The following is a 16004-nucleotide window of genomic DNA, read 5'->3' on the forward strand; positions in this document are numbered from 1 at the left end:
GCCCTTTCTTTTGTCTCACTGTCCTTTTGCCTTTTCTTTGCTCTCTTTTTGCTGCTGATGATAGAACGACATTCTTTCTCACCACCTCCAAAGGAACCTCATGTATTTGGACAATCAGGTGGGGTAATGCATGAATGCATGCCCTGTCTTCTTCTGTCATGACCTCATTTAATGCCTCTGCTTTTATTGTATTAATCCCTGCTCTGCGGCTGTTTTAGTGATTTGCAATCCCAATGCCAGGCTAACTTGTTATCTTTTATTGTGATTTTAAATGGCTAAAAGTTCAGATCGCAGCATTTTTAGCTCACGCTAGTTCATTTACTCACACATTATCCAAATAACTGATCATGATTGTGGACAGTCGTTATTTCTGCCATATAAAGAACACGTAGAGATGAAGGTATCATATTTAACGTCTAAGTGTTTGCAAAGGAATATTAAAGCTTCATCTGCTTTTTTTTAACGATCTTAAGTGCTTTGTGAGTTTTAATTGCTTTGTATATAGCACACAAAGGTCCAGTAAAACCTTTCTAATAATTATAGCAAAAGGAAGCCTTAGATTTGTGTAACCGCTGAGAAATAAGTAATTTTAATTTCCTTGACTTGGACTGATGAGCCTTAGCATTTGTGATTTCTTGCACCTCTTGTAAACGCAGTTCTTTTTACATTCCTACACATCAGCGTTTAATGGGAACTTTTCACTGCTAATAAAAATGAACCTTAGAGCTTTGTACTTCCGTGTCTTCCTGCTCCTGCTCCTGAGCGTCTTCTCTCTGTTGCTGTTAACCATCCCTGTCGTCTCTGGATGCACGTTTCTGTGTGAGTCTACCTCATCCGAGAGCGAGAAAGCGAGAGCGAGTGAGGTGTAATCACACTGTGGGTGTTGTCTCAGAAATGAAAAGCTGCTGTAAACTTTCTGACACTTGCTATATCGCTCCTCTCCACACTGGACTAGATGAAGGAAAATGAGCCTTTAATCGTCATGACTCACACTTTGATTGAGAACTCTGCCCCAAGGCCTCAACTTTACCAGCAAGTAAGGCCAGCCTAAGGCTTTGCTCCACCTCATCCTCACCAGTCGCTGTTGTTCTTTTTGGTCTGTTTTGCAATGCTCCTCCTTCGATGTCCAAGTCCTCACGGCATCTTGAGACTGGTCTCCCTGTATCGTTTGTATTGCTAGCACCTCTTCATCCATTGCTTATGACTGTTCCCTCTTATTATTGAGAAGTCATGCTGATGCAGGCATGACTTTTAAGACTTGGAGAATGTATGAATGCTCCACTGTTGGGTTAAATCTCTTCCTCACTGTGGTGTTTGAATTTATTTGTTTATTTATTTATTTTTCAATAATCCTGCGCAGAATGTGTTCCCTCTCATTACCCGAGCCACCTGAACTTAACAAGATGACTCTAATTAATTTGACTTAATTACATGTTGCTAGTCTTATTGCTTGTCAGTCTAGTTTATTGCCAAATAATTCATGTTTTTGTGGAAAACGGACCCAATTAAGGGCCAGCAGAAGAGCGATCATTAGAGTAAAATGGCATAAATAGATTTTCATGTTTATCATCTATGACGCATGAATATTCTGCTATAGTTAAAGAGAAAAGTATGTACGCGATCTCAGCATCCCATTTAGAATTTATGTTCAGCCTGCCTTTTCTTGATTTTTTTTTTTTTGTTTCCGCCTGTGCAAGTTAGCCAGACATTTTTCAGACGTAGGGATTAGCTTAATAACCTTAAGCACCACAGCTTCAATCACTGAATCGACTCTATATCTAAAGTCTGAGGTGGCGATACTGACGAAGATGAATCCTCATATTTTTTTAATTTAGATTAGCACTTATTTATCTGTCTTCATTACTTCCCCTTCACCCCCACTGGTCATTCTGCTGATGGAAAGGATAAAGGGGCCGGCTTGTGTGTGCCGATGGCTATGACATCACATTGCCACTTTTGAGACGCCCCTCGAGGTGTAAAAGTGTTGCTGAGACTCACCCCGTCACTCATTCACTAGCATACCGCCACCTCAACAGCTGCATTCCCACCTGTTCAGCTGACAAAAATCTGTCTTCCTCCTCCTCCTCCTCCCTACGTCTCTTGTATATTAGTCCACGCCACACAAAACCCACAGTGAAGCTCTTCAAGCTGTGGGAGAGTCTGCATGTTCTGTGTGGAATGCCATGTGGTTCTTAAGCCCCACCTGCTTTTAGCTTTACTATGTTCAGCTGCAAAAAAAAAAAAAAAAAAAAGGTGTTTGTGAGAGAGTGCAGGCGTGGATGTTGATTCAGAAAGTATTTGGACAGTAAGTCACTTTTTTTGTTGCTGTTTTGCTATTTTTGGGCACATTTGATTTGAAATTCAATCATGTCTTTGAGGTTAAAGTGCTAGGTGGTGAATCTAAACCTTTTCAGTTATATCAACCGAGGATTTGGTTTTTTTTTTTATAAGGGCCTGACAGGTATTTTATCTGATATGTGATATATTTGTTTGCTGAAAACCAGACTGAAAGCTTAAAACCAGCAATAAGGAAATGGCTCCAGTCGAGTTCTGGCAGAGTGTCTCAAGTGAATATACAGAGGATGTGCTGTGTCTGTAGGTTGTACACTTTCCAGGAAGGGAATTAAATCTTACACTTGGCACTTTGAGCCTATAGTCATTGAGTCATTTCATATCAAATGTGACTAAAAACACAAAATAACACAGAAATATGTCACTGTCCTGATGTCTGTGGTGTGTACTTATAATATTATAGGTTTAGCAGAGTGGGTGAATGACTGTGATCTGTTGATTTTTCTGGAAACATGGGATCCAATGCAGCTGCAATGATTTTCTTTGTTTGAGAAGTAGCTGAATGATATCAAGTGGAAACATGGATGACTTTTGGAGTTTTCTGACTAAACACTGACGTTGTAAAATTCATGTAGAAACCATAACCGTACACTTGGGCACTGAACAAAAGTAACAGGGCGCTTTGGCATGCACACGTACACACACAGTCTCTCATTAGTTAACCCCAGATTATGCTGTAGAATACATGATTGGTGGACAAAGCTTATGCGCTAACTTCAGAGTGAAGTAAGCCAGATTGTTTTGTATGTTTTTCCATAAAACCATTGTGCTGATGGAGACAATGACTGTGCATGATGAAACACGAGGCGCAAGAATCAACAGCAGAGACTCTGTTTAGACTGGCCGAGGTCCCACTGCTGGTTTGGTAATGCAGATCGTCTGATTTAGTGAAATATGAGTTCCTTCTGAAGGATAAATCCTGCGGCTCAGTGAGAGAGCTTGGTCTTGACACTGCATTAGATCTCCAGATTCTAATGTGTATGCACAGATTTAGTGCCCCTGTCTAATGCTGTCTCTCTCAACAGATGAGTCCAGAGAACTACAGGGAACAAGCCTATACATGCATGCCAGAAGAAGTGGACACTGATGTAAGTTCAGTGCTGCAGACTTGCATGACATAATGTTCCTTTTAGCTGTACACAGCAGGTCATGACTCGTTATTGGTTTCTCTTCAGACTAAACTTAGCATGCTGTGTGAGCAGGACAAAATGGTCAGGATACAGGAGGAAAAACTGCAGCAGCTGTACAGAGAGAAGGTGACTAATACTGCATTTGTCGTCATGTTCACGCAAAACATTGTCTAAACATGCTTACAAAGATTTGGTATCATGTGCAAAAAATGTAAATTTGAAGGAATGCACAGTTTGCAGTTCCTAAGAGTAAAGTTTCTAAGCATGAAACAGAGCAAGTTAGGAGACAAAGTCTGTAACTATAACTAACTATAGCCTGTAAGTATAACTACCATCATCAGATGGAAAGACTTGTCTGGTTTGCATTGCTTTGTCATATTCAGCAAATCTCACTGACTGTTTTATGTTACTAGTTGATGTGCAGTGATTGTAGGTATAAAGAAAAAATATAAAATCATTTCTAGTCAATTTTGAGTCACAGCTGTGCCCTTTGAACTTTGGATAAGACAATTAAGTAGTTTGAAATGCTTTCTTTAGGCTCTGAGAGGGGCTGATGGGCATTTGTGATTATTTTGACATTTTAAAGATGGGATAACCTCCTGTTTAGTGACAAAACAGCTCAAAACAGTGATGTACAGGAAATATTTAAAAATAATCTACTATTCTGAAATAGTCTTACTGAAGTTTTAATGATGACTGTTGTGCTCTGTGTATTTGACATGATGCGTGTTGCTTCAGCACACTCTGGAGACAGCACTTCTGTCAGCTAGCCAGGAGATAGAGTTGGGCTCCGACAACCCGGCTGCCATGCAGAGTGTCGTGCAGCAGAGAGACTTGCTGCAGAGCGGCCTCCTCAGCACTTGCAGAGAGGTGTCCAGAGTTACTGCCGTAAGTAATACAGTGCATTCACACTCCAGACAATGAAGGCCTCTTGGGGTTTTGTTTTTCAGGAGTATTAATAATATGGTCATTTTTCTTTGTTTGTTGTATAATTGTTGTTTCTATCCTCCCCAGGAGGTGGAGCGGTTATGGAGGGAATATGACAGGATGGAAGGAGATGTGACTATGGCTAAGAACAACCTGCTGGAGCAGCTAGAAGCACTGGGAAGCCCTCAGGTAGGAACATTTTTGACAGTGAGTCTGCTCAACTTCTTCTCTCTAAAGGCCATTAAACTCTGAGCATGTTGGGGAAAAAACAGCACAAAATTGGGCATAGTTTGGAAATGATCTTGTAATGTGTAACATATATATACACACACTGACCAATCGGTCCTCAAGAATCACACTGTGGGGAAAAGAATGAAGCAAAAATCAGGCGATGATGAGCTGGTTCTGGTGTTTTTAAACAAGAAAAGGAAGAAACTGAAATTCTGGATTCAGCCAAATCTCAAGAGAAGGCAGCAGCAGGGAGAGTTTCATGGTTTGATCCAGGAGTTGAAGCTGCATCGCGGCTGCTTTCGTACATATTTCAGGATGTCAGCAGGGCAGTTTGAACTCTTGTTGGCAGAGTCGGCACCACATCTGAAGAGACAGAGAAACTATTTCAGAGAGCCAATAGCAATGACTAGCTGTGTGTCTGAAGTTAAATGGTATCATTTTACTATTTCAGAAGCATCGTATCTTCAGTACCGGTGTGCGTTTTGAGCTACTTTGTTGCCAAATGCAGTGGTCAGATTGGTCAGATCGGTTTATTTGCAGGTAAAAAATCTGAAAAATCTATTTAAAAAATACAAAGTCAACAACTTCATCCTGTGAGATTATACAGTCAGTGTGAACAGCTGCGTTAAGCATCGATGAGTCTGGAAAATATTTTTAACACACAAATTTTTCGCTTCCATGTGAAAAGACCTTAACTCTAACTCGACATTAAGTGTGTAGAAATATGCTGATAATTTTGTAAACAATCCAGCACTGACACATTTGATGTTTAGTTTGCCATGGCTAAGCATTTCAGTAAGTACTGTATACTCACTATACAACTCGCTTCTCACGCTGAACCCGTTAGGTTAGACCGAGTCACTCACGCAGGAAGAGTTCGGCTGTTTCTATGTGATTGAATGATGGGTGCAGATGGATGAAGTGCTGGGGACTTGATTCTTAATTTAATTACTGATTTGGCAAAAGAAGATGCCCCACAGTGCTCTAGGCTAGCAGTAGCAGCTGTGCCTTTCATCTTGACCCAAAGTTGTGTTTACAGAAATGCTCTTGTTCTGGTTGAGTCACTGTAGTTTTGGTTCTCTGGTTTAGCGTCATGATTTTTTTTTTTGTTGCCTGATAGGGTTTTTTTTAACGAAGCGCGCTCTCAGTAGCTATCATGATATCATCATTCTTGTGAATTCCTTTTGGCTAAAGTAATGGTGTAGTGAAAATCTGATACTGCGGCTGACCTGCTTGGCATACTTGCAGATTCATACACTGCAGAGCTGCAGAGAAATCTGTAAACCTACTCAACCTTTTTGCAGACACGTTTTCTGGACTTTGGGAGAAAAATATGGAGAGAAGTAAATGGAGATCAAAGCAACACAGGGGGTGATTGATGACCGTTGCAAGGATTAATTAAGTTTGTCTTTTATCTTCTCTTTCATCAAGGAAGAGGTGCAGAGACAAAAAGAAATTGTTCTAGCAGTTATTCCTGGCTTGTACTGAGTAATGATAATTTAGAATAGAGAAGTCAGAGGGCCAGCAGGGAGTCTGGACATCCTCTTCTTAAGTCCATCTCACAAAGACCAACCTGCCAACAGCGAGGGGGAGATAATTACCTGTCTTTTTTTCTTCCCCTTTTCCAATCCTAATCTCTCCTCTGATTATCGTGTTGTGAGGCTAGTATCTCTCGCAGACAGTTGGAGCCTGATCAGATCTGTGTCTCCGCTGACTGCACACCTTAGCAGATACAGACATTACCCTTTTACTGTTCTTTTGCGATGCCATCATGCTAATTTTTTTCACTTCAGCTTTCTGTCTGCCTTCTGTGTGTTAGTTTTATTTGCTATAGACCTCCACCTTAGATCTCAGTCTGCAGGTGTTTTTTTTGTTGTTGTTGTTGTCGTTTGTTGACGTGCGTCTGTTTTCTGTGCACACCCAGACAGAACCACCCAGCCAGCAGCATGTCCACATCCAGAAGGAGCTGTGGAGGATTCAAGATGTGATGGAGGCCCTGAATAAACACAAAGCCCAGAGAAATGCTCTTGATGGGATGGGTTTCTATGGGCCCAAAGCCAACTTCAGTAAGCACAAAAATGAGGTGAGGCACCACTTGTAGAAAAAGAAAACTGAACACCTGGTCTGACAGGATGCTGAAACAATAAGGCATTTTAAATCATCATTTACTGTTCCTAGCTTTTCAAATGTGAGAAAGAGTTTTTCTTTTTTTCCTGCCTAAGGCTTCAGTCACACAGGCCTTGAAACTGATTAGCAACCATCTGGCAATTACTGGTTGTGAGGCAAAAAAAGTGTATTACCTGACCGGTCATGAGTGATTGGAGGCAATTGGTGTGAAATTAATTGCTAAAGTCCCAGTCAAACAGACCTGGAGACTAGCCAGTGACCTTACTGGCAGTCACCAGTGTGAAGGTGGTGTCAAAGAGGTATATAGTTTGGTTGTTAGTAGGTTGCCTGTAGTTTGTAAGGAAGATGCCGACTTGGCTGCAAAAACAAACTACATGCCAAGCAGTACTGAAACAAAGACCATTTCCCTTTAAAGTAAAAGTTCCGCCATTTGAAATGCATGCATGTTGTGCAGCACTCTTTCAAGTTTCACCTCAGTTGAAAATATCTAGCGTTTGCAAACCAGTTGGCATCTTTCCTGCGAAATGCCACTACAATCCAAGTTTTTTTGTGTAGTGTTCTCTTTGTAATCGTTTTCACGTGACCACAGTCGGCAATCGGCGGTTGTTTAGGAGTTGCTGACTAGTCTCTAGGCCTGTGTAAGGCTTTGGACAGGTGGTTGTCATTACAAGCAAATTAAAGATGTGAGCTTAACGGTAATTTTTTCACCTTTTATTGGAGTTAATTAATGGGGAAAATTGATCATAAAAAAATAAACCCACATCACCAGCAGTTTTGAAGATGATAATCGACGTAAGCTGAGGGCTCTAAATGCCCACCCCACTCATGGATGGTGTGAGTAGTGGTGTCTGGAGGAATGTGTCACTCAAGCCATAACAGCATCTGGAGCGCTCTCTCTGGCTAATCAACTGTTTAGCCCATCCTGTGGCCCAGAGCTACTCTATACCAGATGGCTGTAGCCCTGAGCCTGTATGGTGGCGCCATGTGTCACCTTGCTTCCTGTGCTGTCATACCCAATATAATCCCCAGGAGGAGGACTCTGTACCCCCACGGCCACCCCTACCCCAGTCTTACGAGCCCAACCCCCCCACCGTGCCCCCTATGCCGTCTCATCCCGGCGTGCGCCCTTCATCACTCCACAAGCCAGAGGACAGGAAGGCCAATCACAGGAATAGCACGCACAGCGTAAGCCTGTTGACCTCTTGGTTGACCCTGCCCTCAGCTGTATCATCCCATGTCCATGATGATGAGTTCACTTTGATTTCCATAAATATCTCGTGTCTGTTGCATTTTTTTTTTCCATTTGTTCCCGTCATTGTACAGCATAATTTACTTTTCAGTTATTTGGTTGAAGTCCAGCTTGTGTTTTTATTTTTGTTTTGTTTTTTTTAATTTTGTTTTTGACTAAATTACCACATCCCCCTTTTCTGTCTCATCCTTTATGTTGAAATGTAATATTTTTTTGGGTCTGTTTGTTTCGCCATATCGAAGTTTGAATGTGTCTGCCTACCTTTTGTCTGAGTATTTCACACATTTAAATTTAAGGTGGCTCAGTCTGCAGGGTTTTTCCTGTTTTCCGAGCAGGGATTTTGGAGATGAATTAGTGCAGTCGCCTCATGTGCAGTACAGGCAAACCGTTTTTATTGCTTAAATCTATTTGTTTTCATGTTATTTCTGAGGCGTCGATAAACTATAAGTTTATTATGTATGAGTAAATGAAACTACAATTAACAAATACGATTAAAAGAAAATATTTCTATTACAGTGCTTGTTATTTTCCTCTGTAGGGGGCACGAAAACGTCTCAAAGCAGAAAAAACCCTGGTCAATGAAGAATTTTATTTTATTTTTTCATCTTAAGTCATTCTGTAAGAGATAATGACACGCTGAGTTATGCAGAGTTTGTTTACAAACTGACTACATTTCAGAGTTTTTCTCATTTGTGTTGACCTCTTTTTTTTTTCTTTTTTCTTTTTTTTAACCCCCCAATTTCTCGTCTCCAGGGTCCTGACTACAGACTGTACAAAAGTGAGCCAGAACTCACCACAGTGGCCGAAGTGGATGAGAATAATGGAGAAGACAGATCTGAATATCCATCTGATAGAGAACATGTTGGAAATAAAGGTACTTTGGAGAGATACTGGTGCAGTTTCGCAGTGAAGCCTAGTGTATAAAAATACAATAGAGTGGTCATTTTAGTCTGTATAAAACTGGAGCTTTTTATCATGGGACTAACAAAGTCTACACATTGTGATCGCTCCCTTTTAGAGTATTTGAGGGCTCTCTAGTGGAAACATTTACACGCTCAGAAGGTGAACAGCATATGGAGTGCACTATGCTGTAAATATGGAGTGATTTCTGACACAAACCTTGTCTCTAACACAATTTGAGTTGGCATTTGGATTATTTGGATCTAGGTCAGTATATCACAAAGTAACTCTCATGGCAACCATAATTTTGCTGGTTACCATGGATACAGTGAGATTTGCACCTGCATGCATCTTTTTAAACTTGGCCAAAACATGTGAGCTATAATATTTGTTTACTGTATTTAAACTTTCTGCCACCAAACATGTGATGTGAATAGATGAGCTGAATTTACCACAAAAGGGAAATTGATCTACATTTATTGAAGAGCTTGCAGGTCTTTTTTTTGTTGGCTGGAAAGTGTTAATTAAAATACCACCTGTAATTGACCCTATCTAATTTTTTACTATAATGTGATTTCAGTTTGACCTTTTATTGAGCTCTTGTCTTCTTTTCTGTGGGTAGGTATGTCCTATCCAGTTGGTATCGTCCCACCAAGGACCAAATCTCCAGTGCCTGATTCCTCCTCCATAGCTTCATATGTTACATTAAGAAAGAGCAGGAAGCCTGACCCTAGAACGGTGAGACCTTGGGCTTTAATAATAACTAAAATGTTCTTAGCATTTGTAGATTTGGATCTATCGGACAATAGAAAAACAAACGAAATACAGTCACGATCAGGACTATAGTCAAAAAAAGACTGGTATATATATCTGCAGTTATTTAGATTTGGTAGTATGGCTTTCTGACCTTCCTGCGTTCCTATATACATACTTGGACGAAGGCCCAGGCAAAGGGGAAACGAGCAGGAATTAAGTCAGATACAGCAGCGGTCCCCAACCCCCGGGTCACGGACCGGTACCAATCCGTAAGTCGTTTGGTACCGGGCCACGATAGTTGAGGCTTGTGTGCGAAATTTATGGGGTTTTTTAGGGTTTTTATCATTATTTTTTTATGGTTTTTATCGTTAACTCAGTTTCCCTAGGTCTTTTCCCGTGTGTTATGAATAAATCTTCTTTTATTTTTTTGTACCATTACTGGTTTTATTTTGTTGTATTTATCCACAACACCTTAAAGGCCGGTCCATGAAAATTTTGTCGGACATAAAGCGGTCCGTGGCGCAAAAAAGGTTGGGGACCGCTGAGATACAGCAAGAAAGTTGGAGCTCAGCTAGAAGTGGGTTGTAAGGCAGCTTGCAGGTGTGCAGCAACTATGGCCAGGCTAAAGTAGCTTAATTGTTTGTGCTATCTGCAGATTGCCAGTTGTGTAGAGGAGTATCAGCTGAGCCCTTAGTTGATGTAGCCCGGTACTGTGTTTGGCTTGCCTTGATAATTTTTTGGCTTTGTGGTCCGCCTGAATTAACGCTTTCTCAATTAATAATGATTATGGGCAGCTGTGAACTAACCACAGTTAATTTTGAATTGTGATTACTCCTCTCCTAATTGGTTGTTTTGCTTGTAAGCTGCTGGTTGAAAACTCACATGTGCAGTAAAGGCCAGCTGTCACATGGTGAGGGTGTGACTCATGCTGCCATAAAGTAGATGCCAAACTGTATTTAAACAGTTTCCAGCCACGAATCCTATCAACTTAAACACACTAACCATATCATTAGTGCACCACACTGCAGGGTGTGTCCTGCTTTTGCTGCGCCTGTGTAACTTTGACCGTTAATGGACATGTAGTACAAATGAAAATAGATAAACGCACAATATTTCTCTAGGCTTATGTGCTTTAGCACTTGGTGCTAAGAGAGCATGCCTAAGGCGTAAGAGTTCAACTTTAGATCCTGGGAGAAATAACAAATGAGTTTCAGTGGACTCGTCTCTGTGCTTGTCCTGTTAGACCTCAGTGCGGCATTCAGTACTGTTGACCATAATATTTTATTACAGAGATGTATAGTGCATGCCATAATTATTAAAGGTACTGCGCTGGAGTGGTTTGAATCATATCTATCTAATATACAGCAATAACATACATTTTCATTGCTATGCAGGTGACACCCAGCTTCATCTGTCATTAAAGTTTCATGATGCGCACAAATTGGTTAAACTGCAGGAACATCTTAAAGAAATAAAGACCTGGATGAGCTCTAATTTCCTGCTTCTGAATTTGGATAAAACTGAGGTTGTTGTACACACTGCAGGGTGTGTCCTGCTTTACTGTGTCAGTGTGAGTATGAACATGGATCGATGTGTAATGAAAATAGGTGATTGCACAAACTCCCTCTAGGCTTATGTACTTCAGCCTATGGTATTAAAAGAGTATGCACTTAGGTCCCAGGATATCTTGGACAGTGTGGACAGTGGGGACTATGTCCTTGACCTCTGGACTGAGTTTACATCTGCCTACCCTCCAGTGTGGCACAGACCTGAGAATGAACAACTTCTCCTCAGTTCACTTCACATCAGCCTCTCCTGCTCAGGCATTAACAAGCCCCCAGCCGCTCTGAGTGCACCCATGTGTTCCAGCGGGAGCGTGCAAGCGCACAACAGCCAGGTTGTTTGGCCTTTTGCCAAATGTAGCTCAAAGAGAGCAAATATTTAACAATTTCTCAGTCATTATGTTAAGTCCAAAGTGTCTGTCCTATTTGTTACTTTTGTTTAAAAAAGTAAAATGTTTTCCAGTACATACATTAAGGGTAGAGATTATTCTTCTTTGTAAAGTTTAGACTTTTTTTAAACCGTGCCTAGTTCATCACGCTGCAAATGCTGCGTCATGTGAAACAACCCAAGTAGGCAATGACACCATGTAACTTCAGATCTCTACCATGCACACAATTGGGGATCACAGTAAAAAAAGTTACCATGGCGGCAACCTCGTAGTGCTGAATGTCTTCACAGTAATGCTATATCATTATTAAATTATATTCTGTTGTCGTCTCTGGCCAACAGGAGCGTCCACGCAGTGCAGTGGAGCAGCAGCTGTGTGCTGTGGAGAGCAGCCGACCCAGGATGAGCGTGGAGGAGCAGCTGGAGAGGATCCGTCGCCACCAGCAGGGTACCCTCAGGGAGAAGAAAAAAAGCCTCAGCATCAGGGGTAGCAGCCAGGAGAACACACCCTCTCGCAGCCACTCATTTACTAAAGAAAACCATTACCGCAACACGCAGGTACTGGCTGAGTGACTCAGACCCTATTTGACATTAGGGTAGCTCTGAAGTCAGAAGATGTTCATATGATATAATGTCTCTGCTTCTTTTATGTTTCATAATTTATTTCTTTTAGTTTCAAGTGAGACGCAGAGATGAGGTGATAAGCAGTGACATTCAGGAGCTGGAGGCCTCTCTCAGGCAGCAGGAGGTGGTGGGGGAGCAGGAGACGCCCGCTGAGGAGATAGCTCGTCTCAAAGAATCCTCCCAGGCTGATCACTTTAATGTCGACCGAGAGGTACGGCACAGCAGTTAGCCGTCGTTCCCATCAGCCTGCTGGTTTTTTTACAAGCCATTACTCAGAGGGCTAATACTGTCATGGGCAAATTATTATGAAGGTGCCGTTTACCAACAGAACATCATGTATTATCAATTCAATTGTTAATACTGCAGGAAAAAAAAGTTTCAACTGGAATGGAGAAGTTAACAACTTATAACTGTATAAGCGTTGTTCAGGCTAACTGAACATTACACAAAGGCCTCTGTGCCAAAATCTTTTCATGGGATGCTCATAAGCTACCAACATGATTTGCATGACTTGCTGCCTTGAGAAGAGTTCACGGCCTTGCTTTAGATTACATCGGTGAACTTCTTACAGTTGATCTCTGCGTAGTACAGAATGCCTCAGAGTAATTGACAGTGACACTCCATTTACTTCTAAACACCCAAAATTTAAAATAGTCTTCCTGCACGATAGATGCCGATCAGGGTAATAATGTTGTTTGCACAGAAGTGGAATTTTCTGTGTCAGTTTAGAAAACCATTCATTTGTACCAAATGTGCTAAATAAGTGTTTCTTGTCTGGTGGCTGTTCCTCAGCTTTCTGTGCCTGACAAAGTGCTCATTCCTGAGCGTTACATTGAATCGGACCCTGAGGAGGCTCTGAGTCCTGAGCAGGAGGCTGATAAGCAGAGAAAAGTCGACCGCATCAAAGCCCTCATAGCCAAAAACAGGTAAGCACACTGTCATGATCCATCTAAATCAGTAATCTGTTATTAGCATGGACAGGTCTGCTCAAGCCTTGAATATTAGATAAGGATACTACGGTGAAAGAGCCAGCTTTGCAGGTGAGCAGATGTCGTGCATGAAATTCCTTCTAAAAGTAAAAGGTAAGTTTAGGGTCATAGCATAGATGTCTCATGCGCTTGGCATGCAGATCCATGCCTCAAATGTGCAGAAAAGGTCTATTTGCTCATCTCTGAGCCACTGTGGCATTTTATTCTAAATGTCAGTGCCCTCATATTGATTTTTAAAAACTGGCCTGTTTGTTGGTAATTAGAAGTTGTCCGTCGCATGCTGTAGAGAAAACCTTGCTGTTTTGTGTTTGCTCCTAGCATGCAGAATGTGCTGCCTAGTCTGGCTCTGAGCCCTGAGGAGGAGACTGAAGAGGAGGTTACTGTACAGGAAAAGGAGAAGATGATTAATATCTCCTATGAGCTGGCAGCCGAGGCCTCCAAACGCAGCAAGCTGGTAGCAGGTACGTCTCTAGAGAGACGAGAGGGTGGAGGTGGGGTGGTTGGATCAAAGAAAACGCATGCAATAAAACAAAAGCTGGTGGGAGCCTGTTCTTAGAAACAAACTGTAGCTGCTTTCATTGTGTATGTGTTAGGTAATTTACTTACTACTTACTCAGTAGCTTTTTCAGTAATTTCACTCACTTTAGTGATTATTTCTGTTTTATTTAGCCATTCACTCATTATCAACTGTTCTAATTTGTTGTTTTGTCATTTCATGCGTGCGCCTGTGCTCACCATGTTGTCGTTTCGTTGCAGTGAAAAGCCTGTCGTCCTCTTCCCCACCCCATCCGCAGTCTCCCACCACCACACCCCCCCAGCTCACTGACGGTTCTCACTTCATGTGTGTGTAGTAGCATCAGTAAGGGCCTCCATCCACCCTTTTTTCACTCATACTCATAATGCTGAAGTGTTTTGATTGTTACATTTGATTTCTGGGGTTTTAAAAAAGCATTTCAGGATAATTAGTTGGGTTCATTTCACGTAACAATGCGGGGAGTTTGTTCTCTATGTGTTGCGGTATCACTAATACACTGTTGTATAGCAGAACTATGAGGGAATCTCACTATAATTTCACTTCTGTCCTTTTGTTCTGCTTCAGCCCAGGCTCTGGCCTCAGTGAAAACCTACACATGAAGGAAGCAGCTGGGGAGGCCTGAAGCGGCTCCTGAGGACTTTCCTAAAGAGTTTAGCACAAGGCCTTTGGCTACAGAGTGAAACTGCCTACTTCATACTCATGGGTCTCAACCTCTGACTTCTGTATTGCTCACTGTGACGTCTTAAGCTCCTCCCTCTTCGGGGGGCAACAATCTTCTCAACCTGGCAAGACAGCACATGGATTCATACCGTTTTACTGCTGCAGTTTCAGTTTTTACAAGGCTTTTATAATCATTTTTATTATTTATATGGTTTTATTAGGTTTTTGTGTTCGAATCTGGGCCAAAGTCTATCTGTATATACAGGAGGCTAATAGACTGAACTCTGTTCTGAGCCTGATAGCCTGTGGCAGAGTATGTTGGTCTGTTATACGTTTTCATTCATGTTTCATCAACTGTTCGAAAAAGTTTCAGAAGCAAGTTTCACATTTTCTCTGCATTTAATTAAGCCTTTAATAATTCACTTAATTTTTCCCCCCCATACATTCGACATCATCTAACCAGGCATATTTATCCATTTATTGTAAAGAACATGTGTCTATGCTAAAGATGAGTAGATAAAAGATATAGATCCCTCCATTATTATATAAGGAGGAACCATTTTATTGCTGCAGACTAAGAGTATTTGTAATTTCTCATACTTCTGAGTTCTAATTATTTAAAGATGGGATTTGAAGTCCCTGGCACTTTGTTGCCAATGCATATGTGAATGTTCTGACTTGAGTCAATCTATACTGTCCTTTTTTTTTAAATTGCTGAGAGATATATTTAAACTGAGAGATGGAAAAAGAGATCTTGATTATATTTTATGACAAAAAATCGAGAACATTTATGACATGTTGGTTTGGAGCCCTGGAACTAAAAGAAAACAGGATAAGGATGTGTAAAAAGCAATAGAAATAACCCCTTTCTGAATCTGAGATAATTTTTTGTGTGTACAAAGTGTAATTATCAGAGATTTACTGTGTATATAATGTACATGGTATATCTGGATGGGAGGATATGTTCAACATACAGTTACATACTAGATTTAATTTGCAAATGTTCATATCCCATCTGTTTTATATCATGTTAAATAAATGTTTCTGTTCCTAATGAGTGGTTGTGTTATGCTCTTTATCTCCCCTGTAGCTACATGCAGTAGAGATGCTGACCAAAAGGGAGTTTGACTCAAGCCTGCAACATAATCAAAGATTACATTCTCAAAAACTGTTGACCGAAAGGATTTTACTTATTTAAATGAACTCCAGCTTAAATAGACCCCAAAATATAAAAATCGCATGCATGGAAAGTGTTAAATTGACTCCAAAATATAGATTTAAAAAGCGTTTCCCCCATGACGGTTACACTTTTACTATGAATTCACTTATAGGATTTTTTTGAATTGTTGAGTCCCTCATGCAAAATTGCATGCCTCTGGTTCAAATAGTAATCAAAAACAATCAAATATAAGATATGATTTCATTTGATTTACCAAGCATGAATGACAGTTTAAATGAGGGGCTGTGGCTCCCTCTGGTGGTCATCTAGCTGTAGCAACATGGACCATATTTTTGCATTCACAACACGTTTCTAACATTAATCATAGCATTCATAAATTATTAATAGGCCACTT

At 41.0% G+C, this 16004-nt stretch overlaps 1 protein-coding gene across 10 annotated transcripts in view; it reads left to right on the plus strand.

Moving 5' to 3' along the window:
* The window catches only part of LOC146704808 (pleckstrin homology domain-containing family A member 5-like), an 89142-nt gene extending 73655 nt beyond the window's left edge, over positions 1-15487 (plus strand). For 3 of the 10 annotated variants that reach the window (XM_085462186.1, XM_085462193.1, XM_085462194.1), the window contains 16 exons: positions 65-118; positions 956-1036; positions 3378-3440; positions 3528-3608; positions 4221-4370; positions 4497-4598; positions 6565-6723; positions 7797-7952; positions 8770-8890; positions 9539-9654; positions 11965-12180; positions 12296-12457; positions 13039-13172; positions 13554-13696; positions 13992-14076; positions 14335-15487. In XM_085462186.1, coding sequence (XP_085318312.1) covers positions 65-118; positions 956-1036; positions 3378-3440; positions 3528-3608; positions 4221-4370; positions 4497-4598; positions 6565-6723; positions 7797-7952; positions 8770-8890; positions 9539-9654; positions 11965-12180; positions 12296-12457; positions 13039-13172; positions 13554-13696; positions 13992-14076; positions 14335-14392 — 1881 coding nt within the window. In that variant the 3' untranslated portion in view covers positions 14393-15487. Of the gene's footprint in view, positions 1-64; positions 119-955; positions 1037-3377; positions 3441-3527; positions 3609-4220; positions 4371-4496; positions 4599-6564; positions 6724-7796; positions 7953-8769; positions 8891-9538; positions 9655-11964; positions 12181-12295; positions 12458-13038; positions 13173-13553; positions 13697-13991; positions 14095-14334 lie in introns of all 10 variants that reach the window. The other 7 variants (XM_085462190.1, XM_085462192.1, XM_085462187.1 and 4 more) reach the window with 6 other exon arrangements.
* The last annotated feature ends 517 nt before the right edge of the window (positions 15488-16004 follow it).

This window comes from Copadichromis virginalis, linkage group LG7, assembly GCF_057382275.1.
Source record: "Copadichromis virginalis isolate Kocher_CV1m ecotype Utaka linkage group LG7, C_Virginalis_male_GT1.1, whole genome shotgun sequence".
Lineage (NCBI taxonomy): Eukaryota > Metazoa > Chordata > Actinopteri > Cichliformes > Cichlidae > Copadichromis > Copadichromis virginalis.